This window comes from Trachypithecus francoisi, unplaced genomic scaffold, assembly GCF_009764315.1.
Source record: "Trachypithecus francoisi isolate TF-2019V2 unplaced genomic scaffold, Tfra_2.0 Lachesis_group9, whole genome shotgun sequence".
Taxonomy (NCBI): Eukaryota; Metazoa; Chordata; class Mammalia; order Primates; family Cercopithecidae; genus Trachypithecus; species Trachypithecus francoisi.
The window spans coordinates 34090257-34117491 of record NW_022681474.1 but is presented as its reverse complement, the minus strand read 5'-3'; the positions used below and the strand labels follow the sequence as shown (position 1 = coordinate 34117491).

General features: G+C 52.1%; 1 protein-coding gene across 1 annotated transcript in view; it reads right to left on the bottom strand.

Moving 5' to 3' along the window:
- COL13A1 (collagen type XIII alpha 1 chain) overlaps positions 1-27235 on the bottom strand; it is a 161561-nt gene that overhangs the window by 21099 nt on the left and 113227 nt on the right. Inside the window, exons 19-34 of the mRNA XM_033208972.1 lie at positions 22785-22829; positions 21819-21851; positions 21050-21076; positions 18191-18244; positions 17314-17400; positions 16293-16346; positions 15111-15155; positions 14247-14315; positions 13003-13026; positions 11083-11145; positions 10012-10056; positions 9552-9704; positions 7476-7520; positions 4373-4414; positions 3076-3102; positions 2144-2224 (exon numbers count right to left, since the gene is read on the bottom strand). Coding sequence (XP_033064863.1) covers positions 2144-2224; positions 3076-3102; positions 4373-4414; positions 7476-7520; positions 9552-9704; positions 10012-10056; positions 11083-11145; positions 13003-13026; positions 14247-14315; positions 15111-15155; positions 16293-16346; positions 17314-17400; positions 18191-18244; positions 21050-21076; positions 21819-21851; positions 22785-22829 — 894 coding nt within the window. The remainder of the gene's footprint in view (positions 1-2143; positions 2225-3075; positions 3103-4372; positions 4415-7475; positions 7521-9551; positions 9705-10011; positions 10057-11082; positions 11146-13002; positions 13027-14246; positions 14316-15110; positions 15156-16292; positions 16347-17313; positions 17401-18190; positions 18245-21049; positions 21077-21818; positions 21852-22784; positions 22830-27235) is intronic.

The window sequence follows — 27235 nt, the reverse complement described above, 5'->3', positions numbered from 1 at the left end:
TTCTGGGACCGACCTTGACTCACTGGGCTAGAGAGCTGTGGTTCTCAGCCCTGGCAGCACATTAGAATCTCTTGGGGACAATGTTAAGTAAAACATGCCTGGGTCCCACCCCATCCCAGCCCGATCCAATTCAAAATCTCCAAGAGCGAAGCCCGGGGTGATGGTAAGTTTGAAAAGCTCTCAGGGGATTCCAGTGTGCAGCCAGCATTGAGAACTGCTTCTGCAGGGCAAATGGGGGGAACACTCCAGGATATGCCTGGAGAAGCAGGCTGCTACTACGTGGAATAAAACATTCAGGTGAAACCTGGAAACAGAATGGTAGCTGAATATCCATGTACTTTTAAAAAAATGCAGCATTAAAACTCAGTTGTCTTGTAGGTGTGGAGCAGAAGGCACAAATTGGAGGCTTTCAGGGCATATGTGGGCCACTGACATATTTTGTATGGTCTGCAGTGTTGCAAATAATTTTGATCTAATGTTAGAAAATGGAAAGATTTCACATAAAACACCAGATGTTTAGCTTCCTTTGAAAAATAGGAAGATCCAGAAATACCAGCTCCGCCTTCCTCCAAGGCAACAGTGAGCTGAGCTGAGAAGGGACGGTTCCCCTTAAGAAGGGATAAATGGTTTCTAGTGTACCACAATCCCCTCCATTCCCTAGTGTTTCCCTCAGGTTTGTGTCAGTTGTCTTGTGTGAATATGCTTGTTCTGTTGTTTACTTAAACTAAAAAAAAAATACTTCTCTGTACCCATGCCTCTATCAAAAGTGAGAAAATTAATGACAGAGTAGGTACTTTGTCTTTCATCCGGCACTTTCCTTGTTTATATTAATATTATTTGCTTGGTCTCTGTGCCTTTTGCATTTCAACCCCTGACTGAATTCTCCAGTGTTCATCAAGGGCGTCGGGGCCATGAATGTGGATAAGGAGAGGTGTGGTTGAGTGGGGCAGGAAGGCTCTTCAATAGTAAAGAGCACTTAATCATTCCAGACACAGCGTAAGACATGGGAAAATGCCTGCTAAAGTCATCAGTTTTCTGTAGTCTGTCAAGCAAATTGGCTTCTTAAATATTCCTACCTCGAATGCATTCATGAGGGTATAATTATACCTCTTGCATTTGCTGTTTGGTTGCTGTGATTGTATTAACCAGGCCTTCAAGCTCTGCCAAGTGGGGGTAACTGGGCTTTCCATTGTTTCTCTGCTCTTTATGGCTACCTGGGGTGGGAACTGGCTGTGAGCCCAGGACAGAGGAAGCCTGAGTGGTTGGAAGGAGTTGCTTTGCAAGGCCATGGCCTCAGAGCAGCCTCTGGCTTGGCCACCAACTTTGTATGTGACCCCCAGTGACCCACTTTCTTCTCTGGGACCATCAGTGAAATGATGAGATGGATCGCTAACATCCCTTCCAGCTCTTGGAAGAATGCCAGAAGAATGCCAGCCTCAGGGGAGGGTTAGGGGACATGGAGCCCCAGCTCCAGGGAGGGTGGTGGGATGCGCTCACCTGTACACAGGTGAGGCAGTGAAGAGGCCATCAGCCCTAACCAGCCCAGCCCCGTATCATGACATGTGAACACCTTCCGAGCAGTTCCCCACCTCTGACCTGGGGCCTCTGGCTCTGGACAGGCTGATATCAGAGATCTCCAGGAACCCAGGAGATGAATGGCCTTGGCCTGCTGGGACCACAAAGTCTGACTTTGTCTGTGCCTTTCTGCCATGACCAGTGCTTAAGAGGGGAGAGCAGGAGTTCTCTTGGGGTCCCTCTGGGAAAGTGGACTGTAATGGAGACTATCTCCTTGTTCCACTACTTCCAAACCCTCCAAGCTTGGTTCCCATAAAGGCAGCAGGCTTTGATTGCTTCTGAACCAGGCTCAAGCAGGGCCTGAAGCTGCCCTACCAGCTCAGTGCCCCTTGGGGTGGGGGAGCCTGTCTTCTTCAGCATCGCCTTTCCCCAGCACCAAGGTGGGGCCTGGGCCCAGAGGAGGAAGAGAATCAGAGCCTGCGGTCTTGCCCAGGTGGGAAAGCCAAACCATGTGGAGCTCTGCATGCTCAGACTCTAGAAACTTAGCTTTCCAGTGGCTGTCTCCCGGTTCCAGCCCACACCCCTGGCCCATCAAAACCACCAGTCTTGCTGGGTCCAAGGTACTTACGGGTAGTCCCAGGGGACCACGGTCTCCTTTTTCTCCCTGGACACCTTTCTCTCCTTTTGCTCCATCTAGTCCTGCTTCCCCCTGGAGGAAAGGGAGAGGGGATGAGATCACACAAGGACATGTCCCAGACAATTCATTCTTGCATTCTGGGGTCCTGGAGACTGGGGTGGCATTTGTAGAGGAGGGAGGAGTCAGGGGTGGCGGGCTGAGGATACCAAGAATCCCTGAATTCTTAGCCTACTTCTGCCTCAGTGAGTAACCCATGTATCCTGTGGGAGCTTTGAGAGCCCCACAGAGAAAAGGACTAGGTGGTGTGGGGATAAACCCACAGGTCAGGCCTTGGCACAGGTGCCCAACTGCATGGCAGGAAAGCGGGAACCTTACAGAGATTTGCTCAGTTGCCTGAGATGCTACCCCCAGAGCCCTGAGGCCCACAGCCTAGTCGGGAGAACAAACTGCCCCAAAGTCTCTTGAATACTGGGGCACGAGGAAAGGGCCATTGTCACACCAACAGCCTCCAGCCCCCTCATCCATTTGAAATGCTTGAGGGGAGGCCAGGAGAGCCCAGTGCAGTCTCCCCAAGCTTGACCCAGGGAGGGGTCCCACCCTATGTTGCTGTCTCTCTCCCACCTCTACTCAGCATGAGTGAAGGGGCTGGGGCAGGTTTGATAGGAAAAGGATTTTAACCACTGGCTAAGAATCTAACCTGTCACTTTGTGGGGTGGTGGATGGGACGCTTCTGAAGCCAAAGTATGCCAGGTGTCAATGATGGATGCTAAAGGGAACCTAGGGCTTCCCCCTGCCCTGACTGGACCCCCTTGGCTGGAGTGTCACATAATGCCTTCTAGGAAAAAGGGTCAGCTGGTCTCAGATGCATTTTCCCTCTCTTCTACTGGCACTGACGTAGCGCCTGTCATGTGACTTCTCCTTACCTTTGGTCCAGGAACACCTTGGAGCCCCTGCATTTGGAATGAAACAAGGTGCATTAGAACTGCATCTCTAGTTAATACAACTGCCTTGTCCACAAATGGAACACAGAAGAGCAAGGGTTTTGGGTGCAGAGTGTGGTTTGGGGTCCCTGCCCATGAGAGGTAGAAGGAAATGCTAAGTGGAAGTCATGCTTGGGGCTTCCTAGGGAATAGTCTGAGCCAGTCTTTTCCAGCCAGTGCTCACAGAAAATCTCTCTGTGGTCCTCATGGTTGACCCAGAGTCTCATGAAAGAAAGATGCAGAAGTAACACAGCAAACATTAAATTAATACATGCAAAGTGCTTGGAACAGTGTCTGGCATCCAGTAAGTTTCAATAAACATTGGCTACTATCATTATTCCTACTGCTACTTCTACCATCCACAACAGAGGACACCAGTGCCTTGGGGACCACGAACCACACAGAGGCATGGACCGGCATCTTGGGGACCCTCTAGGGGCAATGCACAGGGGTCCAGTGGTTATATTTCTGTAGCCAAGGAAAGTCAATCCAGTGGGGCTGGGTCTCTCTCTTTCCTTCCTTCCTTCCTTCCTTCCTTCCTTCCTTCCTCCTTCCTTCCTTCCTTCCTTCCTCCTTCCTTCCTTCCCTCCCTCCCTCTCTCCTTCCCTCCTTCCTCTCTTTCTTTTTTTTTAGACAGGGTCTCACTCTGGTTGCCCAGGTTGGAGTGCACTGGTGCGAACTTGGCTCACTGCAGCCTCGACCTCCGGGGCCCAGGTGATTCTCCCACCTTAGCCCCCTGAGTAGCTGGGATTACAGATGCATGCCACCACGCCCAGCTAATTTTTTGTATCTTTAGTAGAGACAGCATTTCACTATAGTGCCCAGGCTGGTCTCAAATTTCTGGACTCAAGTAATCCACCTGCCTCAGCCTCCCAGAGTGCCAGATTGGTATCACGGGCGTGAGCCACTGTGCCAGACCGATGGGTCACTTTCAGATGAGGATTGAGAGAAGCAGACATTTGGTGGCAAAGGGTGAGGTCAATGTTGGGCAGAGCTTATAGACAAGGGTCCCTGGGGCTGCCCTACCAGTCAGCTATTTCCAGGAAACCAAGCAATGTGGTGCCCCCAGGATGGTGCTGTTTAACATGGGAGGGAAAAGGAGGGAGGAAGGGAGTTTGTAGACTAGGAAATCCCTCCCTGGGAGGAAGAGATGATAGTGACTAAGGACCAGGTTGAGCCCAGTACTGCCATGGAGAAGGGACATTAGTGAACTGGCCACTGACAAGCCCTCTAAACTTACCGGAGGTCCGGGAGGCCCCTCTGGCCCCGGTGGCCCAGGAACCTAAAAGCCAAGGGGAGCCCTGTTACACTTGAAGTGGCCCTCCCTCCTGACAGGGCCTAGGGCCCAGCTGGAGGCTACAAGGCCAAAGGAGGGCATGGTTGCCCACTGGAGGTCAGCTAGTGACTGCCTAGCACAGTATCCCCCGAAAAAGGCTCAGAACAGGTAAAAAACTCACAGCAACCCAGTGGCCTGCTCAATGTTGAAAAAAAATTTGCAGGTAATGTCCCTAAAGATCTGTTCTTCTTGATTTTTCTTGGAAGAGAAAAAGAAAGAAAAACACCAGAAGATCTAGCAGCACTAGGTTCTTGTTCATGCATGGCAACAATTGCCTGGAGTGGAATAAGACTTTTCCCCTCTAGGTGGGGCATGACATTTTCAGTTTACTCCAGTCCCCACCGCTCCCTATTGTCTTTGACCCAGAGCTCTTGCAGTCATTTTTTGCATGCCTGGCCCTTGTAGACATTTGAGTTTGAGACCCTTGGCTTAGAGGAGCAGAGATTGGTTATCTGGAATGTGGGAGACTGAGCTGTTCCTGAAGATTGCTCCTCAAGTCCCCAAGGTTTGTTACAGACAGGATGGGGACTGCTGGTCTCTGTTTCCCTTGAGAGTAGATGCAGATTGTGGTAGAGGAGATTCTCACTGGACAGTGAAGATGGAGGAGCTCAGGGCTAACTCCTCTATGGAGGCTGGTGCCCATTGCAGCTTCTGTCTCTGATGAACACAGATATCCTTTTGTCCACAGGCAGCCATTGCTGGGTCTTTCTGAACTGCTCACCCCGCCTCAGCTTCGGGGCTCTCCTCAGGTGCCTTGTCTTCCCATGGGTAGAATTCCCTGGAGCATGGCCAGGGGAGTGACTCCTGTGCCAGGCCACGACAGAGGGCACCCCTACACTGGGCAGAAAGGAGGTCCCTATTATTTCCTGGACCTGTGGACTTTGTCGCTCCATCACAGTCTCCTTGCAGGGAACACAATCTTTGGAAACTCTGCCTTCTTTTTTTTTTTTTTTTTTGAGACGGAGTCTCGCTCTGTCACCCAGGCTGGAGTGCAGTGGCCGGATCTCAGCTCACTGCAAGCTCCGCCTCCTGGGTTTACGCCATTCTCCTGCCTCAGCCTCCCAAGTAGCTGGGACTATAGGCGCCCGCCACCTCGCCCGGCTAGTTTTTTGTATTTTTTAGTAGAGACGGGGTTTCACTGTGTTAGCCAGGATGGTCTCCATCTCCTGACCTCGTGATCCACTCGTCTTGGCCTCCCAAAGTGCTGGGATTACAGGCTTGAGCCACCGCGCCCGGCCGAAACTCTGCCTTCTTAAAAAAAGTTTCTCATTTTTAATAAAAGTTTACCATTTCAATTCTTATTATAAATAAGTGGTTTATGTATCCTAATCATGGTATTGATTATACAAATCTCTACATGTATTAACATTCACAGAACTGGACATATTCCTGAAGTAAATTTTGCCTGTGTGGTAATTTTAAAAATAATAAAAAGGTTTCAAAAATTTAAACACTTTCTTGATATATCAGATGTGCTTGAATATATGTATATTTATATTGATATTTATATATAATATGCATATAATTGTATATACATATATGTATATGCTTATGATTTCATATATATATAAAATTTGGTTTTCTACTCTTTTTCATTTAATGTGACACTGATTTTTCCATTTTTTATATGTTCCCCACCAGCTTCCTGGTAATAGTGCTGTGCTATTCATTGGGTGTAGTGAAAATGAGTTGTTACATACTCAGGGCTTAGTGCAGTGCTTGGCATGAGGGAAGCACTCAGACGTGGTGACTATTATTACTATTAGTATTATTACCATAAGTTATTTAATCCTTTCCTTCTTGATAGAAATTTAGGCTGTTTCCAATGTTTATTTTAAATACTTCCGGGAGGGACAATGGGCGTATAATTTTTTCCTGAATTAGGAAAAAATTTTTGAATTAGGATCGTTTCTTTAGGAGGCTCTCCATTTCGAAACAAGTACCATACACATTGTACAATCAGGTCTGTTTCACTACATTCAGACGGGGCTTGGCAAGGTGAACCCACCCTGATGGGGACTGAGAAGGCTTGGTGGTCTCTCCCATGGGTCTGAGGTGCTGTTTGGGTTGCCCAGACCCTGCCACCAAACATCCTGTCTCTCACACATCCTTGATCTCTGTTGCTTTCCTGGTTCTTGCCCCTGAGTCTACAAATATGCCTGATTTTCTGCTGTCTTTTGAAAACCTTGCCTCCATCCTGACTGCTTCTCACTCAGTTGTTCTGTCTTCTCCTCCTTTCACCACCTCACTTCTCAAAAAAATAATGCCTCTATCTGGAAAGCCTACATCTGAAACTTTGTGGCAAAATCCTGCAAAGCCATGAAGACTCTGCCCAAATAGCACGTCTTTCGGGATGCTTGCCTGAATCCCTAAGTTGCTCCCATGCTAGTGCCCATTATGGGGTACTGTGAACTGCGAAGGGACGGTTCTGTTTATTTTCTTTCTTTCTTTTTTTTTGTTTATTTTTGTTTTGTTTTGAGGCAGAGTCTCACTCTGTTGCCCAGGCTGGAGTGCAGTGGTGCAATCCTGGCTCGCTGCAACCTCTGCCTCCTGGGTTCAAGTGATTCTCCTTCCTCAGCCTCCCAAATAGCTGGGATTACAAGCGCCTGCCACCACTCCTGGCTAATTTTGTATTTTTAGTAGAGACAGGTTTTCACCATGTTGGCCAGGCTGGTCTCCAACTCCTGACCTTAAGTGATTCGCCCGTCTCGGCCTCCCAAATTGCTGGGATTACAGGCATGAGCCACTGTGCCTGGCAAGTTCTGTTTACTTTCGTATCTCCAGACTCTAGCACCAGGATGGAAGCACGGGAGGTGCTCTGTGAAGGTTGCTGAGAGATGTGGTTTGAGAAGACTGGAGCAGTCCAGAGGCTCAATGCCTGACCCACGGTGGTGCTCAGTAAACGTAAACGTCAGGCAGTTGCAAGCTTCATTCTAAAGCATAGAAACACTGTGCATTCTGCAGAGACTGTCGTTTGTGGGTCTCTATCAGATTATCTCTCATGTACCTCTGCTCCTGGATCGCCCTTCTCCCCGGCTTCTCCTTTCTCTCCCTGTGGGCACAGAACACCACTGCGTGAATGCCGGCCCTTGGGAAAGCCTGGGACAGACCCACCCTCACATCCGTGACAAACTAGACTGGGACGCGACTGGTCTAGGGGTCGGCAAGGAACACTGTGGAGGATGTGGAGGTGTCAGCCTGCAGGACAGAAGACTAGGCAGGGACTGTCATCACTGTCTTGAAGAATCTGAGGCTCTAGTACAGGGGAGGAGAGGCTGATACTCTCTATGGACTCTGCAGCGGACAGGCCTTAGGGTGACCCGTGATTTTTTTCTTAGCCATGGAGTAAGGCACATGGCAAAGGTGATGGAACTTCACTTCTCTGATTATGTTGCAGATTATAACGTACATGTCATACAGATGGTGACATATAACATATGTTAAGATTATGTTACAAATATGTTACATGAACACACAAACACACATGCACACAGCTCTGTCTTGCTAGCACTAGACACTAGGGAGACCCTACTGCTGGCCTTGGCCTTGAAGATGCCAGTGGCTATAATGTGAACTGTCTACTGTGCAGGGGGTGGGGAGGGCGAGGGCGCAGGTGGCAGGAACTGTAGGTGGCCTCTAGGAGCTGAGTTCTGTTCCAGCAAGGAACTGGATTCTGCCAATACCAGTGAGCTTGGAAGGGGATCCCTAGCTCCAGATGAGAATGCAGTTGGCTGACACATTAATTGCAGCCGCATGAGACCATGGGCAGGGGACCCAACTAGGATGTGCCTGAACTCCTGACCCACAGAAACTATGTGCCAATACATGTGTATTGTCTTAGGCCGCTACCTTTGCAGTGATCAGTTACGCAGCAATAGATAATAAATATGGCTCCAGAGGCTCTGAGGGGTCTCCTGGGGGAGGCTGACAAGGGACCTTCCACACCATATCCAGGAGTGCTCCCTCCATCCTGGGGCTGCCCCATGGCACAGTGGACAGGTCTGGAGGCAGTGAGCTGCCTGCCTGTGCCAGCTGAGTGAGGAGTCCTGCACTGGATCAGACTTGGGACTGGTTAACCTCTGAGGCTCTTTCCACTTCCTAGAGGAGAATTCTGAGACCAAGATTCTAGCACCTTCGAACTAGGTTGGTGCTTCTAGAGGCCATCATACTGTGAGCCGAGGAAGTTGCAACTCCTGTTTACACTCAAATGCAGTAGCTGCTTGTTAAGAGGACCCCCTCCGCCTGCTCCCAGGCTGGGTAGGCAGGCTTGGGGTTAGGGCAGCCTCATCACAGTGCCAGGTGCCCGCTAGGCAGGTGGCCCCAGGGAGGACCCTCGTCTGTGGCTGCCTGCAGACAACCTCGACACCCAGCCCTCTGGCCTCACTGTAAACCTCAGAAGCCCGGCTGGATTAGGCAATCCTGCCACTCCAGGTCTGCTCTAGCCACCAGGTTCTCCTTCTCTCCCCATTTGGGCTGTCTAGACCCTACAAAATGACAACGATTTCTGTTAGTGGAGCTCAAGGTGGTCTTGCTGAGTGTGACCAACTGTGGCATGCACAGGATGTGGCTCCCTTGCTTCAAGGGTAGGTGCCTAGGATGGCACCCATTTCACAGATGGAAACCCCTGAGACCCAGAGAAGGCTCCCAAGTCAAGTTGGCCGTCTAGTGGACTGGGCGAAGGCTCCATTTCTGTACATGCAGCCTCTCCTGGGTATAGGGCTTCTGTACACTTCCCAAAGAGGCAACTCTAAACCATGACTTCATCTCCTTCCCAGAAATCCAGTGAGGTATCCAGGAAGACATTATTATTGCCATTTTAGAGATGAGGAGATGGAGGCTCTGCAAGGCTCAGTGGCTTTCCCAAGGATATAGCTGACAGAGCAGGACTCAGGTCTCCTGAGTCGGGAAACTGGCCTTCATAAAGTGAGTGACTTGAGGGGAAGCTGAGTGAATCCCCCACCCCTAAGTCCTGGCCCCAGGTTTCTAGCCCAGGCAGCAGCTGGCACCATGCAAAGTGCAAAGAAGCTCGCATCATGCTTGGGTGTGGTGTATGCACGGAAGGGCAACCAGCCCTGCCACTCACCGCCGAGCCTGCTTGTCCTGTCTCCCCTTTCTCTCCCTTTTCTGCTGGGCTCCCTGGGTGCCCGTTTTCTCCTTTCATTCCTGGAGGTCCATCCTTTCCTGGGGGGCCTTGGGGACCAGGAGGGCCCATGTCTCCTGGTTTACCACGAGGTCCCTTTAGAAAATACCAACAACGCTTCTTAGACACATTAATGGAGAAAAGAGAAGAGAGGGAGAGAGAACAGAAAAGTCCAAAGGCCTTGACTCGTTGGTGCTTGACTGGGGCAGGCAGAGAGAGCCCAGTTTGGGTCTGCCTGGTTCCTCCTGGGGCTTGCAGGGTGGGTCCCTCTCCCTGCCCCTCCGCATCTTCCCTTGCCCACTGGGCTCACACTAGGGCCAGTTCTAGCGCCATCCTGCCCCGCCTCCTGCCCCCAGGGCCAAGACTGTCTTCAGAGGTTTGATTGGAGGATGTCTGTTCATACCTTCTCCCCATCGTGTCCTGGAGGGCCTGGCAGTCCAATCTCCCCCTGTAGCCAGAACAACTAAAGGTGACTCTCAGGGCAGAGACCATAGCAGTCATCAGTTACACATTGCTTAGTGCACCTGGCATCCCTCTCCGCACTTTCTCATAAAGTTTGCTCATTTAATTCTCATTGTGTTGCTGGGAGGTATGCATTTGCAGCCTCTCTTCTATAGACAAGACTCCAAAGCACAGAGTTGTGTGCCTGAGGCCCACAGTCAGTGAACTGGGGAGCCAGGATCCCAGTCTGGACACTCTGGCTCCATGTCCCTGTTTTAGCCACATCCTCCCACTGCTGCCTCTGAGAGCCCTAGGTGCCCTTAGCAGAAGGGTTCTTGCCTTCCTGTCTCCCCTGAATGCAGAACCCCCGCCCTGGCTGCTCCACAGGGTGCTCCTTTCATCTTCACACAAACCAAGCCCCTTCTTTGGGTCAGGTAGGGAGTTAAGGGAGGTGGCAAAAAGATGTAGGTCCTACCCAGAGGAAAGGGCAGGGAATTCTGCCTGACAGATCAGGGGAGGCGTCAAAGAGGAGGTGGTCTTTGAATTGGGCTTGAAAGATGAGAAGGGCTTTGAAAGAAAGGGAAGAGGGAAAGAGACTTGCAGGGGAGAGGATGTCATGAGTGGGAGACAGAGGGGCAGACCTTCTGAGAAAAACACAGGTGGGTGGAGTGTAAAAGGAAAGCAAGGGCAGGGAGTGAGGTGGGAGGACTGGGGAGGGGCTCGAATGCCGAGGTCCCTGATGGGGTCCTCATTCCTGCTGTGGGTCTGGGTGGGGCAAGGGCAGGGGTGTGTCTAGACCCAGACCCCACTGCATCAGAAAGCTCTGTGAATTACAGGAGCCCAAGCAGACGGCAAGGGGAGGACAGAAGAGCGACGGCGGCTGGGAGGTGGGCGGGTGGGGCCCTTGGTGCCCTGGAGCAGCAGGAGGGTATGGCGGTGGTGCTGGGAAGATGAGAGGGTCCCAGGAGGAGGGGAAGCCCTGGGGTCGCTGCTCTTGCAAGGTCTTCATCCCCTTTGTCAAGACAAGATTTACCTTCTGGCCTGGAATCCCTGGAGCTCCAGGTGGGCCAATTTGCCCAGGAAGACCAGGAGGCCCCTAAGAAAGAAAGGAAGGACACATGGAAGAACGGTCCCACTGAGGGGGTAGCCTGTCTCCCGAGGGCTGTATGTGGAGGCTGGCTTGTAGAGATAAGTTGTTTTCAAACCTTTCTCCAGTGATAGAAGCACATTTTTTTGCAAAGAAAATAACATGGGGAACCCAAAATGCAAAACATATAAGCACCAAGTGTGACTGGGTTGAAGTGGAGGTGGGGTTTGGAGAGCCACGTTCAATACCCTCTCCTCCTCTCTAGGGCACCTCTGGCGACCCTTTGGGTTCCAAGAAGCTAAGTCTGACCTTCCCCAGTAATGACTTAAAAACGTCTCCAGGAAACAACCCAAATGCCCATCAACAGGGGAATGTATGGTACGTCCATACAATGAAATACTACTCAGCAGAGAAAAAGAACCAAGTGCTGATGGTGAGGGTGCATCTCAAACACATTCTGCTGAGCAAAAGCAGCCAGACACAGATGCTGTGTGATTCCATTTACATGAAACTCTAGAAGAGGCAAAAGACACATCTAATGTACAGTGACAGAAGTGACAGCAGAGCAGTGGCGGCCTGGGGCTGGGAGTGACTCCCAAGGTACATGAAGAAATTTTCTAGAGTGATTGGGTGGTGGATACCTGGGTATATGTACTTATCAAAACTCATCAAACTCTACACCTAAAATGAGTACCTTTTATTATGTGTTAAGTTACACTTCAAGGTTGATTTTAAAAGAAAAAAAATGTTTCTGGAAAAGTTTTATTTCCAATAGCTATTTCACATTATTATTATTATTATGATGATGATGATGACAGAGTCTCACTCTGTCACCCAGGCTGGAGTGCAGTGGTGCCATCTCGACTCATTGCAACCTCCACCTCCTGGGTTCATGGGATTCTTGTGCCTCAGCCTACTGAGTAGCTGGGATTATAGGCACCTGCCACCATGCCTGGCTAATTTTTGTATTTTTAGTAAAGACAGGGTTTCACCATCTTTGCCAGGCTGGTCTTGAACTCCTGACCTCAAGTGATCTACCCACCTCAGCATCCCAAAGTGCTGGGATTATAGGCATAAGCCACTGTGCCCTGCCGAATAATATATGTTAATGTCTCCAAATGAAATTCATTGATTCCAGAACCACGTCATTGATAGCAATTTCTGGGATTGGGACGTCACAGAAGTGGTGTTTGATTTTGAGTTTGTGCCATCCCTAAGCGTGTTCTGTGGCTCATAGCCATGAAAAAATATTAGGTGAATTGAAATTTCAGTAATCAGAGAACCACATGGTCTCTCCTCACGTTCTCTACCTTAGAAGTTAAACTTGGTGGTAGTCGTTTTAACTACAAATATTTACCAACAGCCTGTCACCAGTAGGCACCTGTACAAAACCCAGGCTTGAAATTCCCTGGTTTTCCAAGTGCAGATAATGAAACTGATTTCTAGGAAAGGGGATATGTGGGAGGTTGCTACTAGTTTTTCAGGGTAATGGATTTAATTAGCTAAAAATTGGGAAAAAAAAAGAAACATTAGAAACATCCTCCTCTGTACTGCTATTTCCTTGACATAGCTATAAATAGAATCCAGCATTTGTATTGTCACCAGAGAGCACAGCTGTATTGGAGAAGAGCCTTTACATAGAGGACAGCCATGACCCAGGGCATGGGCAACTCTCGAGGCCCACCTACCAGTTCTGACGCATCACCTCCAGTTCAGATCATCGTCTGCCCCAGCCCTGTCGGGTCAACCCTAATCTGCAGCCCAGGGCCTGCTTTCTGGAGGGGAGAAATCAAGTCCTTGCTTCCAGGCTGCCGTCCCCAGCCCCCAGCCCAGTGCCCAAGGAAAGCCAGGAGGAGTAAGACTTACCATCAAGGCCAGTGTCCGGATCTCCTAAAAAACCAACACCAGGCAATCAGTTGAAGAGCAAACCAAGAGCCAACTGGAAGGTTCTCACTGCACAGTCATGGAAACAGGGGAGCTGGGCCCCTCAAAGGAGCATGGGTGGAGGGGGACCCTCGCAGGTGGGCTCCATGGTCCCCAGACTCACACCACCCCCACCTCCAGCTCTCAATGAGGTTTGTAATCACTGGACAGAGAATATGCAGCATCTCCTAAGCATGATTATACTCTAAGGCTGCCCTACAGTGGACTCAGGCACACCCTAAATGGACTGCAACCTCTACTTCACTTTACTGAAAGGGAAGGAAGCACCACCTCTTATTCTTTCTAGTCACCATCTGAGGACCCTCCCTTGTTCTTTCCTCTTCTCCCAGGACCCAGATTTCAAAGTTACCATGCACCTCCCTTTAAATAGACACAGTATAGCAAAATATGGAACCACTCAAAAAACAGATCAGAGAGATGACTTTTGGCTTTAAAAGAGGATTTTACACCTTGTAAATGGAGTCACACATGGACACAGACTCCTTTGAAGAAGTGGTTCTTGAGCAGGGGCAATTTCTTCCCCCAAGGGATAATTGGTCATGTCTGGAGACATAGTTTGGTTATCACAGCTGAGGCTGGGGTGCTACTGGCATCTAGCAGGTAGAGACTGGGGACGCTGCTGCACATCCTACAATGCACAGGACCGCCTCTCCCTCCACCACAAAGATTCTCCAGCCCCAAATGTCAACAGTGCCAAGGCTGAGAAACCCTGCTTTAAAGGGTGGGGAGCGGGAGCTCATGAACTTGAAACAGGATTAAACTGACATGAAAGAAGATGCGTTCCAGGAAGATTTTCTGCTGTGTGAAAGGGGGTTATGCATGCGTTAAAGAAATGGGGCCCCAGTACCCTGGATGGGCCATACCTTGTGGGGGTGCCAGGATAATTCCACTGTGGCACTCAGGGGCCCAGAGGCAGGATAAGTGGCCAGCTGGGCCCAGACAGACAACCTGGCCACCTGGATGCCAGTAATGGGGCCATTTGCCAGGAAGCTACACAGCGGGAGGTCGAAGGAGAGAAAATGAGGAAGCAGCTCTCCTGGAAGGGCTACCTGAGGGCCTGAGGGCAGGGCCCCTACTCAGCTGTGTGGAAGGGCCCCCTGATCAGGGCATGGTGCAGAGCCCTGAGGTCCATGAGGATCCTGGCCTCTGGGCTGGACCCTGCTCACCTGGAGAGCCTCATTGATGTTTCCATTGTAATCCACCATCTCTCCTTTCCCTGGTTCTCCCTTGGAGCCCTAGAAGGCAAATGAGATCTCAACCCAGGGCCTGGTCCAGGAGGGCCTGGAGAGCAACTGTGGCCTGCTCTCTATCCGCCCACACTGGTTGCACCTGGCTGCACACACATGGACCCGGAACAGCCAGCGGGGCCCTGGGGATTCCGAACACTCTCAGAGGATGCTCGGGGACTGCAGAACAAATGGAGGACTCCATGTGAGAAGTCTGGGCTAGGCCAAACTGGGAAGGCTGGGTCCACCTGTCCTGCCAGTCAGACCTCCCAGCTGAGGGCCAGAATGCTCTTCCCCTCCTTCCCTGACAAGACCCCAAGGTCAAGCCTGTGAAAGGAAGATAGAAACTCGGGACCCCAGTTCACTCGACCAAAATAAAAAAAAAGTTAAGCTGAAAGCTGAGTCATGCAAGAAGCTGCCTTTCCTTTTATTCCTAAGCAGAGAGCTACAGATAAAAGGTTCAATATCCCCACAGGTAGCTGCTCCATGTTCACCTTAGCTTACGTAAAGTGCCGATTTACTGAGCATGAGACTAATACATAATCAACTATTCTGCTACTTGCTCCTTTTTCCTTGCAATGTGTGGATTACCATACCCTTCCTCTTTCCCCTCCAGCCTGCTTTTCCCCTTTAAATATTGAAGCCCTCAAAATCATCTTTGGCAAAAGGCACAGACCTGTCTCTTGGGCATGTGACCTTAACCTTGGCAAAATAAACTTCTAAATATTAATTGAGACCTGTCTCAGATGCTTTTTGATTTACCAGCTGCTTCACACTGTGACTCCAGGGGAGAGAGGCACGTACCTTGGGGCCAGCTGGTCCCTGTTCTCCAGCTGCTCCAGGCTCCCCCTGTTGCATGACAAAATTGGAGTGAAGTGGGGATGAAGTTGGTACAGAGAGCCTGATGTCCCTAGATGGGCCATGTAATAAGGGCCAGGAGGCTCCTCTTAGTTTCTAGTTCATAGAAGTGGAGGTTCCGCCCCTTCAGGAAGCATCCAGGGAACACCCACCCACACTCCTCTCTCCCTCTGAGTCCCTCTGGGACTCGGTTCTGAGTTCTGGGTCTGAGTTCCTCCGACTTCAGACTTGGTGGCATTCTTTCTGCTCTGTGTTCATTGTTAGTGACTCCCCTTTGTCTCTCTCGCACGTTTTCCCCAGTCCCCTGAGTCAGTTGCCTCCATGGGAACAGGGACATTTGCTTCTCTTTAATTCTATTCTGCTCAGGTATCCAGGGCTCAGCAACTTTTTGCCAATTATCTGGGTGTCAGTTGCCATCGAGAGCCCAAACGGTTCTTTTGCTGCCTACTCTACTTGTGAAAGACCCAGAATGCCAAGTGAAACGTGGAGGGCCAGGAGGGTCTCAGGAGGACATGGGTGTATGAGCACCCACCTCCCAGAGTGGGCAGGTGGAAGGATTTGTTCCTGTTGCAAACAGGACAGAGCCATGGGGAATAGATGATAAAGCGGTGTAACTTGTGAAAAACCAAGCACAGTTTCAATTTTTCTGGGATAATGAAAGACAATTGAAAAAACCAAGATAGAAAGTAAAAATAAAGAAAACAAGAACCCTTTGGTGTGACTCCTGATGACCCTGCTCATGGGACGTGGAGCCACTGCTGCCTCTGGGTAACCCGCTGTCTTTCTCCTCCACTGCCACAGCACTTTAGCCACTGTGAACTCATGAGGGACGCAGCAGCCTTTCATAGGGAGTAGCTGGAGAGAAGCGAGAGCCCCTCATTTACCAGTGGCTTGGGAAGCTCTGTGTCACTCCCTGGTCAAGCGTCCCATCCCTAGACTGGCTTTTGCATGACTGCTGTCTCAGTGAATGGCTCTCTGAAGCCCAAGCCGACCAGGAAATAGGGAAGCCAGGGGTCATGGCCAGTCAGCCTTGTGCCCTGAGGGATACCCTGAGGGCCGGCTGGGACAATTCTTGACCTCCCAAGCTGACCCTCATCTTGTAGCTCTGGGATGTGAGGGTCTCTGTACCTTGTCTCCTTGGTGCCCTGGGGGGCCGACCTGGCCATCAACACCCGCTTCTCCCTGGGGAAGAGGAGAGAGTTGGGATGAGGGCATGCTGGGCTCCTGGACAGCTGCTTATGGGGGAAAAGATGGTCTTGCCGCTCATGCCCTGGGTGCTGCCTTTGGGCCTCTCTTTCCCCAATGGCTTTGGCACCTCCCACTGTTCCACCTCCCTGACTCCTACCCACCCTTGGGCCCAGCCCGGGTCTTGCTTCCTCTGGAAGCCCACCCCTGCTTTCCTCCCCTGCATTCTCTACCCTTTACTGGTGTCCACTCTGCCCTGCCAGGCCCTCCTAGGCCTACGCAGAGCCCAGCCCATGGCAGGTGGATGTGGGCGGAATGAATGAGTGTATTGCCCCAGGTCATGTAGAGTAACTCATGCTTTCCTTCTGAGCTAAGAAAGAGACCCCCTTCATTTCTCAGTGCTGCTAAAGTAAACCAAGCAACACAGGAGGCATCTGCTTTGGGAAACCCAATTCTTACCATTGCACTTTTCAAGCAGCAAAAGGAAAGTGAAGGCAGTTTCCATTTGCAGCTGCCTCCACTGCTGCCACCTACCAGATGTGCTGGTACCAGGTGGGGCCCAGCTGATAGTTGACCTGCAACCTACTCAGAGCCAAGGTGGGGGGGGGGTCTCTTGGCTGTCCTAAGGCCCTGAAGCCATCGGTCTCTCGCTCAGTTACAGCATAGCCATCGAGGTCCTGCAGCCATTGAGCCCTGACTCAGTTACATCAGAGTCATCTGAGTCACTGGGACTATCCATCTGCCCCAGGGAAGACATTTCCTCTGAAAGGTCCAACTGTTATCTGCTTGGAAGCAGGAGCTGGGTCCAAATGACCTTTTTGGAATCCATGGGGAAAACCACACATCTGGAGCAGGGGAAGGCTAGAGAAGGCAGGATGTCCGGGATGTAGAGTCCCCGAGAACAGGCTGAAGACAAAGTCCCCAGGTAAACGCCTCCCCGACACTGATTCCAGGGAACACTCACCTTTGGCCCTGGGGGTCCAGGGAGCCCTGGAGGGCCAGGTTCCCCTCTGCCTCCTCCAATGGAGTTGCCAGCATCGCCTTTCTCTCCCTGAGGGTGGAAGGTGGAGTTAGCGTCCCTGGTGTGGAGGAAGGTCTAGGCTGAGCACTGGAGGGACACTATGGAGTGTGGGTCCCAGGATGTCTGGGGACCGACCAGGGGACTTCAGAACCCCAGACTGGTCTGATCCAGCCGTGGGATTTGAAGAGAGATTGGAAGCGTGTACTGAAGGGCAACAGGTTTAGAGCTGACACAAGGGACCCTTCGAAACTGGGTCTGGAGCAGTGTTTCTCAAAGCGTATTCCACGGAACACTGCTCAGTGGGTTGAGAATATTCAAAACGTGGAATAACATTGTTATTGGTGGCCAAACTATGTTAAGCAATGCAGCATTAAATAAGGCTTTGCAGACCCCGTCACTGTAGGGTGCTCCAGCCTCTAACAGGCTGAGGAGCACTGTGACTTTCCAGGAGCCCATCTGATTATGCACACCTCCCCTAACTTATTTTGGCCTCATCTTTTTTTTTTTGGTTTGTTTTAATTTTTAAATTAAATATCTTACAGAGCTCATGAACTGTGGGATGCATTTGCAGAGCTGGTACAAAGAAATCTGACCAGGTCATTGCTACCGAATTCTTTACATTTAGACATTTTATTTTTGCCAATCAGGGCCTGCCTATGGCACCTCTGCCCGAACAAACAGAATCTGTCTGTGTTCCAGCTGCCTTTCCTGCAGTGTGGGAGACAGACACATCCAATGCTGGGGCCCGTGTGGATGTGCAGGGCCGGGTATGGGATGTGGGTGACGAAGGACCTGAACCCTCATTCAGAGTAACACCTACCTTCTGCCCCAGGAGGCCAGGAAGCCCAGGGGAGCCTTCAGCCCCCTTCTCACCCTGCAGGGAGATGCAGACAGTGTGGGGGTTAGGAACTGTCTCTGCAGCAGGTTTGGGAAGCCACCAGCCCCACAGCTTAGGGCCTTGCCTTCCCTTGTTCCGGCCTCCCTGCTTCTGCCCCCGGCTGAATTTCGGAAGGGCTCCACTTCCTCCTGGCCCGCATCCCGGCTGGCTACTTCCATGGGCCACTTCGCATTGGTGACACCTGCATGACTGCTTTCCTTATTCCCATGTGACCCGGGCCCTTGTCATTCATGCTGGGGAGAAGTCACACGGGCCACAGATCAGAACAGGCCAGAAGCATCTAATTTATCCTGGGGGTCTCCTGGGAGAGGTGAGCAGTTCAGAACGCCAGTGGTTGGGCAAGCAATTCCTTTTCACCACTCTGCTCTTCTTCAGATTCTTCATGCTTAGCAGCTAAGGGCCCCCAGTCTTTTCTGGCACCCCCCTCTCTGCCTCTAGCTATAACCAGCTCATCTTATGTGGACATAGGGTCATTGCAAATGTAATGAGTTAGGATGAGGTCCCACTGGAGTAGGGTGAGCCCCTATCCAATGTGCTGATGTCCTTATAAAAGGGAGAAATTTGGGCACAGACATGCACATAGGGAAATGCCACGTGGAGATGGAGGCAGAGATTGGGGTGATGCGTCTATAAGCCAAGGAATGCCAAAGATTTCCAGCAAGCACCAGAAGCCGGGAGACAGGCCTGGAGCAGATTCTCCCTCTTGGCCCTCAGATGGAACCTGCCCTGCTAACACCTTGCTTTTGGACTTCCAGCTTCCAGAACTGTGGGACAATGAATTTCTTCTGCTCAAGCCACCCAGCCTGTAGTACTTTGTTACCACAGCCCTAGCAAAATAATACACTTACCTACTCAGCTTCTTCCAGTACAGAAGAACTCATGTTTCCCCCATGACATGAATCATAGAGCCCCTTAGAGATACTGAACCCCATTCTCATTTCACAGATTTGGCGGGGGAAGCCCCAGGAGGTTACATGACTGGTGGCCAACCCCTTACTGAGTCAGTGGCAGAGGCAGGTTGAGCCCCTGTCTCCCAGTCGCTCTGCCTTCCGGGACACAAAGGCTTCACAGAGCAGCTGTCTTGGTGAGCTCAGCGGCTATAACGAAGTCAGGGTGGCTTTGACAGCAGAAATGTATTTTCTTATAGTTCTGGAAGCTGGAAGTCTGAGATCAAGGTGCCAGTATGGCCAGGTTCTGGTGAGAGCCCTCTTCCTGCTTTGAAGAGGATGGCCTTCTTGCCGTGTTCTCACAAGGCAGTGAGGGAGAAAGGTCTCTCAAAGCTCTCTCTCTCTCTTCCCTTTCTTCTAGGGTCACCAATCCTATTGGATTAGGGCCTCAACCTTATGATCTTATTTAACCTTACTGACCTCCCCAAGGCCAAGGCCCTATCTAAATACAGCCACACTGGAGGTGAGGGCTTCAACATATGAGTCTGGGAGGGACATATTCAGTGCATAGCAGTGTCCAATTCAGGTGAGCTTCCAAAAGCACCCCACCAGCGGGGCTGGGGTATCAGGTCAGCACAAGAAGGTTTGCTACCCATGGCCCTAGGGAGAGGCAGTTCTCATGTGTAATAATGTGAGCTGAGGGCTCTGGGCTTATAATTTGGTCAGATGTCTCAATGAACATTCATTCCAGCTGGAGCCACAAAAGGTGCCACACCAAGTCTTTGGGCGTCTTCTCCTTGGCACCTGACCCGGTGTAGCAGCTGAACGGTAAAGTGGCCTGAGGTTGGCCAAGAGGGGTTGTGGAGGGCCAGGCAGAGGCCCTGGCAGTGGGAGGGAGTCCCCGCTGTCCTGTCTTGCCTGGGCTGCTCCTGCAGATGTGCTTAGTCTGGGCATCCTTCAGAAGCAGGCCAGGTGGAAAAGGAAAGGCTGTGGGTCCTGACCTATGGAGATCCTTGGGGAGCAGAGGTGGAGGGAGGCAGGTTCCTCCTTCTGCTGGGCTTTCTGCTGGATAATCAAGGCTGCTCAGGAGAATGGGTATGCTCTTGAGGTGAGTTTCTGAAGCTTGGCCAGGCCATCCTGCCACTCCCCTCATCTTGGGACACATGCACCAATAGCACGCTGCAGGCGACACACCAGCCACGGAGGAAGGCCAGGGAGTAGGGGACTGGTGAGGCCAGGACGAGGGGGCACACACTCAAATACACGATATCCTACCCTCTGCCCCCTCTTTCCCAGCAAACCTGGGGGCCCCGGCTTCCCTTCTGCTCCTGGATCTCCCTTTGGGGTAAGAAGAGAAAGTCACTGATAAGAAGATGGGGCAGGGAGTGAGGGGTAGGATGGGCAGTGATCATTGACCAGCATTTCCAGAATACTTGTCCCTTAAGCTCTTCCTCTTTAAAAAAGGGTGTTCTGGTCAAAAAAGTTTTGAAAATGCCACATATTTCTTTTTGAGAGCTCCTCAATGCACATTTAGCAAATTAAAGATTCTGAGAAGGTCTGCAGCAAAGAAACCTGTGTAATATTTCTAACCTAGTATTTCTCAACCTTTTTTTCTTGTCACATCTCTTATTGTCATACAAGAGGGAAAGAGAACCCTGTAGGTGCAGGGGACAATAGTCACTGTCTGCTGCAGCTGGCATGCCTGCAGGCCAGGACCCAGGGAGGGGGAGGCATTTGCAGTGTGCTCCTGACCAGTGGGTCCTTCTCTGCTCAGCCAGGTCCCCAGCCCCAGGCCAGCCTCAGGGGGACCAAGAGCAAAACAACAGCAGCCGCTCCCACCTCCGCCCATGACCAATGCTCTGTGCAGCCCAGAACATTCTCTCTGTATCAGTACCTTGGTTCCTGGGATCCCTGGCTCACCCTGTGTGGAAAAAGAGAAACAAATGTGAGACACAGAAAAAGCAGAAACAAATGAGCAAGGCACCTGTTGGTGGAGGTGGGGTGGGGGGCAGTCAGGGTGGGATTAGTGAAACATCTGGCCAGCCCCAGCTCTTCTCTGTTCAGGCATCATGTCCCAGGCCAAAGGAGGCCTATCAGGCTACTGACCCTTAGAAGGTTCTATTCTTCCCAGGTGAGGGGCGTGGCAGGTGGGAGCGTAAGTGAGGCAGCCCAGGAGGAAGGAGAGGAAGGAATGGGCATTTGGTTTGGACATGGTGCCCCTGTAAGTGCACCTGCTGTGAAGATTGAATTTGAACACTTGTTTTTCCAGGCTATCCTCGCATCTGCCTGCCAACCAAATGGGCAGTTAGGGTGGGGGTTCTGGAGATGAACTCCTGCTCTCTCTGAAGCTTTGGAAGCATATAGCTACTGAATTACAGAGAATAAAGGAAAGATCTGGGCTGCCTTCCTGCTGCCTTGGTGCCTTGGCAGGCTAGTGAGGTGAGGCAGGAAACCTTCGCTATTTACTTGCAAGGCTTACTTACACATCTGTGGCTCAAGGTTATGCACCTGGCACAAATGTTACTTTGAGAAAAATGTTTCCAAATCCTGTATGCCCCCTCGTTGGTCTGCCAGCCACCCCACGGAGCCTAAGTTTCCCAGCTCTGCCCGCTCACATCTCTCCCACCCTGTCCCTGATGTGTTGGTTGCAAAAGTCCACTGACCTTCATCCCAGCCACGGCAATTCCGGGAGTCCCCTGGCAGAGAGAGACAAAAAAAGGTCTGAGACAAAAAAAGGTTCTGCAGCGAGGGGGCAGCAGCGGGGGAGGGCGGGAGGGGGGGAGGGGGGCGCAGTGCAGTGGACAGCCACCCCATGGTGCGACGGGAAGGAGGACTGCCCACTCCTCCCAACCCCGCAACCACCAACTCCGCCTGGGAGATTGGGGTGCTGAGCTGACGCCATGAGAATGGACCCTGAGGAAAGGGCTTTGTGCAACTTAGTCTGCAGGGCTCCCTGGGCTTCCCAACCACCTGCATGGCTCCTGGCCTCTCCTGGGAGGCACAGTGGGGACTGTGGGGCACTAGATGGGGCTGGGAGAGGGTCCCTGGGGTGGAAGGGGGAGCTTCATTGGAATATGAAAGGAGGAGGAGATGGGAGGGGAGAGGGCAGGAGGCTGGAAAGCCACGGGAGAGGGGGGCAGAGTAGATGACAAAGTAAAGGGGCTGATTTCACCAGGACAGTCGTCCCCAGTGTCTGATTGACATGACCCTCACAGTCAGCTCTGTGCATCTCTGCCCTCACAGACTGGGGAGTGGCTGGAGTGAACTCTGTTTTCGTATCAGCCCAAGGCCACCTACTTTGAGAGATATATGATGCCCAAAGTGCCCCTTAGCAAATCTCAAGTGGAGGTGATTTTTGGGGGTCCCTACTCTCCACTTGGGTCTTAGGACTGCAGTGGAGCTAGGGGTACCTGAAATGGCTTTTTATGACCCAGAGATGCCCAGGAGAAGGCCGCCCACATCAGGGGGCACTGATGGGAGACCTCAGTGCTGCAGCTGGGAGAGCCAGGGCAGGCAGAAGGAGGCCCAAAGAACTGGGACTCCAGAGTGTCCCCGGAGCTGGGGAGAGAGGGAAGGGCGCTGGGGGAGGGGCCTTGGGGCTGCCTGGGATGTGGGGAAGGGGGAGGTACCTTGGCTCCATGCTTGCCGGGCATCCCTGGCATGCCCCGTTCTCCCTGGAGGAAGAAATGAGAAAGCATGAGGAGAGGACCAGATTTGGGGCCTGTCAGCCTGCAAAGACATTGGTGAGAATGGCTTGTCTGGAGGCTGGGATGGCTGTCCCGTTCATGTTGAGCTGAGGACCCTGCTGGTGGCAGCTGTGTGGGCCCCTGCCCTCAGCTATGTGAACTTGCAGGAGGGCCCAAGTTACAGGTCACAGAGCAGGAAAGGACCCCAGAGAGAGAGGCTCACTTAGTGGAATGCAAGTTCAGCAAGGGAAGCGACTGGCCCAAGATCTACCTACCACTCCGTGGTTGAGCTGTACCTGGAACTTGGGCTGTGGGATGGGACCAGGGGCAGGAGCCACCCATTGGCCGCTTACCTACTGCACACCTTCCCTCCGGTCCCTGCCTGGGACTTCTTGCCTCGTTTTCACTTCAGCAGCTTTGCTAGGATGGTACCTTCTGGCTGAGCCAGACAGGAGCTCTCTTCTCTTTTCATCTGGGGTTCCTTTCCCTTCCAAGTCCTCTGGACTAACTCTTCCCAAGGGCATGTGTCCCTGCCCATTTATCTCCACCCCATTTCTGACCCTACCCGTCTGGAGGCACAGGTAGGGTCACCTGTCCATTGTTGCTTCTCTGGGAGAGCATAGGGTTGCTCTACCATCTTGGCGCTACCCTACCTTTATGTTCAACATTTTTACTTCCCCAGAAAAATGCCAAATCTGTGAGAGTAGGGTGAGATCAGGATGAAGAACACACCACAAGGTGGTGGAGTTGGAGATGACAGCCAGGGACAAATGGGAGGCCAAGAGCAGGTACGTCAGGACTATCATTGGCTACATCAGGGGATGGGGGGAGGGCAGTGCCTGGCTCCAGGAGTTGAATCCTATGTAGTGCCTGAGCACGAAGCCCCAGCTGGGGCCCGGGATGGTGTCCAGCAACAGGTGACTGTGGCCAGCCTGCTGCCACTTCCTCCATCTGAAGGCCAGCGCTGTGGACGGGCAACAGAGAGTGTGACAATCCTGCTCCCGGCCCAGCTGCCCCATTGGGTGTGACTGCTGTGGCTGCCAGGCCAGGCTGCAGTTCCCATAGGCTTAAAGGCAGAGGGGATCTGGTGTTCCCTGGCCTCCTTCTCAGCTGTCTACACTCTCCCTTTCCTGCCATCTTACAGGAGGTCCTGGTCCCTCCTTCTCCTTACCAAGGCTAGAGTACTTCCACCCTCTTCCTCCGTGATGGGTCTTCCATGCAAGTGTCCAGTTAAGCTCCCTAACACAGAGGCTGGATAGCGAGACCCCTGCCTTAAAACATCCCTGGCCTGCTGTTGACAGTAGGAAAAGGACCAGGTTCCTGAGCATGACGTTTTGACCCCCGCTTCCTTCCTAGCCTCATCACCTGATACCATGGGGTACATCAACTAGTTTCTGTGTCCCTGAAAACACCACCCGTTTCCACAGTTGTGTCTTTCTGCCATTTCTTCAACTGAAAACCCCTGCATCGTTTGGCTTCTTGGTTGATAGAGCAGCCAGTGCTTGAGCACCCTAGGCTGCGCTGCCCTCGCACACTGACTCCTTCATCCCTAGGGGCCACAGACCCGAGGGCCTCTGAGTAGAGAGAGGCTCTGCCCTGTTTTCAGCCTGAAGAGGCTGTTTGATGGGAGTGGGGCCTTTTATCTCTTCTAGGAAGCTCCTCGCTCTCCCCTATTACCCAGCACTGCATCCTCAATGCGGCAGGGACCACTTAGCGTTTGTAATCTGCACACACAAATTTACGTCTGCCTGAGATGGCTTCACTTTTATCCTCTTTGGACCAAGTCTCTAAATTCTACAAAAGGCTTAGAATCTTTAGTTCCCAATGCCAGAACCCTCTCTCAGCATGACCCCACCAGTGACCCCTGAACCACAGGTGGGATGGCAGAGCTAAACTCAGGAAGTTACCACAGCTGAAAATCCAGAGCCCAAGGCTTGCCCTAGACATTAACCTCCTTCTTGTGGGACTGAGAGAGAAGGGCACAGCCACTTACTGCAGCTGCCATGTGTCTGCCCTGGACTGAAAAGCTTTACAACCTTCCCCTATTCCACCTCCAACAATCCCTTCCAATGTGGGAGTGGACGTTATTCTCGTTTCACAGGTAAGCTAACTGCAGCTCACAGAGGCCAGGTATGATTGCCAAGGTCGTGCAGCCTAGGGCTTTGGATAGTTTGTTGTCCGTATGCCAAGGTGCTCACTTCTCTTGGCCAACCCGAATATCAGATGGACTGATGTTCTGTCTGCTTCCATCAAGCAGCCTTAAAGCAGAGCAGAGCCCCTCTTTGCTTGGGGAAGGGGGGTCCTTAGGTCTGTGGCCCATCGGAGTGCAGAGGTCGGTGTGCGGGGGCAGCTCAGCGCAGGATGCCCAGAAAAACTCACTGCCTGTGTGCACAGCCTCTCTGTGGCCGGCAGAGGGCGCGACAGTACCTCATCTGAAGTCTGGCTACTCTGGCCACAGCGGTCTCCAAGCCCTCTCAGTAGTACCAGCTGAGGGCTCCTGTCATTCTTTCTTTTGGAGGGCCCCCTGCTAACATTCTGAATGACCAAACCGGTTTGACTCAGTACAGAGGACTCCACAGTCCTCTGGTGTGGAGGTCAGCTTAGGAGTCCTTGACTATTCTGAGGCCCCCGTCATCCCTCTCTTCCACTTTCTCTATCTTTTCTCTTGCTTTCCCCCAATGCCCCTGCCCTCTTCTTCCCACCTCCAATTCGGGGAGCTGGGCTGGGAGTGCAAGTGACCACAGATAAGCCACTTTCTCCCACTGGTCCAGGGTTCTTGGTTGCAAAGTGAGGTTAGACCAGATACCTCCCATCCACTGGCGCTCCTCTCTCTTCCCACCCACCCCAGCCCTGTCTCTGCTCCCCTGCACGGCCCTTTGGAAGGAGAGAGGCCAAAGCTGGAGAGGTGCCATTTGGCTTGGTTGGTAGCTCCAGAAAAAGGATCTGTGGGGTAGGAAGGGACTCTTGGCTTTGGTTAAAAATGCAGCTCTAGGAGGGGTCTCAGTGGGTCTCTGCTCTCCCCTCCTCCTACCCACAGGGGTGCTCCTGCAGGGAGGAGGTGGTGTCTACTTCAAGCTTGTCTCTGGGCTTCTGTCTCCAATCCCAGAAGAAACTGTGCAGAGCAACACCCCGGAGCGTGAGAGTCTCCAGGCTAATTGGGGTTGTCCTCAGCCCCTGTTAATGTGAGTGTGTAAAGACACAATCAGGCACTCACGGGAAATCAGAGCCCCGGGAGCCTCCTCGGGAGGCAGCCCTCCTTGTTAGGGTGGCTGACCTTCGCCCCTTCCCTCCTCTCTGGGTCAATTCTCTTAATTCCGCAAATGACCCAGGCTTCCTTGATCCCCATCGCAGGGCCTCCGTCCCTCCCACTCCCTTGCTTGGCAGGAAGCAGGGGCGCCCCCACTGGCCTCCCCCAGCTGACCTTGCTCTGCTGCTCACTCCACTCTCATTAGGCTCACTCCCCAGGGCTTGTCTCTAGGGACTTGCCCCTGCCTGACCTCTGAACTGGGGAACGGGGCTTCTCCTAAAGCCAAAAACATTGGTTCCTGGATGATGGTGAGGTGAGAGTCATTATCAAGGACTCCAGCGTCGCTGTGGCTGGGGCCCATGTGCAGGAGGCAGGAGGCGGAGGTAGGCAGTGGGGGTGGTTATTGCCTGAGGAGGACGGTGGCTCACCTCTCTTCAGAGGGCTGTTCCTTGGGGCACGTCTTTGTGTGAGCCTGTCTAGGGGCTCCTTCTTTTCTAATTCCCCTCCTAGGTTTTTCTGTTTAAAAAGTGTCTTAGTAACTGTGCTCAGTTTCCATCCACTTACTCATCACTGTCTTGGTTTTTGGAGGGCCTGGCTCACTCAGTCCAGCAAAGCCCACAGGCCTCGATTCACCTCCTCTACCTCTGCCTCCTCTTGTCTCCCCAGAAGGGACTCAGAGGTTCCTCTGGGGGCTCTCAGCCGCCTTACTTGGGCTGGAGAAGTGGGTGCTCTGAGCCTTACAAAAGGTCTCGGCCATGTGCATGGTGTGATGGCAGAAGCTGTGACTCCTGGGCCAACATCCAGCCACCCCACTGCAAGGCTGGCTTTTTAACCTCAGTGCCAAGAACCAATGCAGGAAGGGGTAGATTGTAGTCACTGTGCCTGAGAAGGCTCTAGGGGAGCACAAGTGGGTAGAGAGGCATTTGCTTTGAATGACCTTGAAGGCCTGTCCCGTCCCTGATTTTGAGGCTGCCACTCAGACTCCCCAGCTGGGCCCTGCACCTGAGCACCACACAGCATTGATAGGTCCTCTGTTCTGGTCCCAGATTCCAGGTGGGAGGATGCATCCTTTACAGAGATGATGGAATGGAAGTGAGCTCCTTGGAGCATAAACCAGCCATGCTCTGCTCCTGTGGGAGTAGCCTCT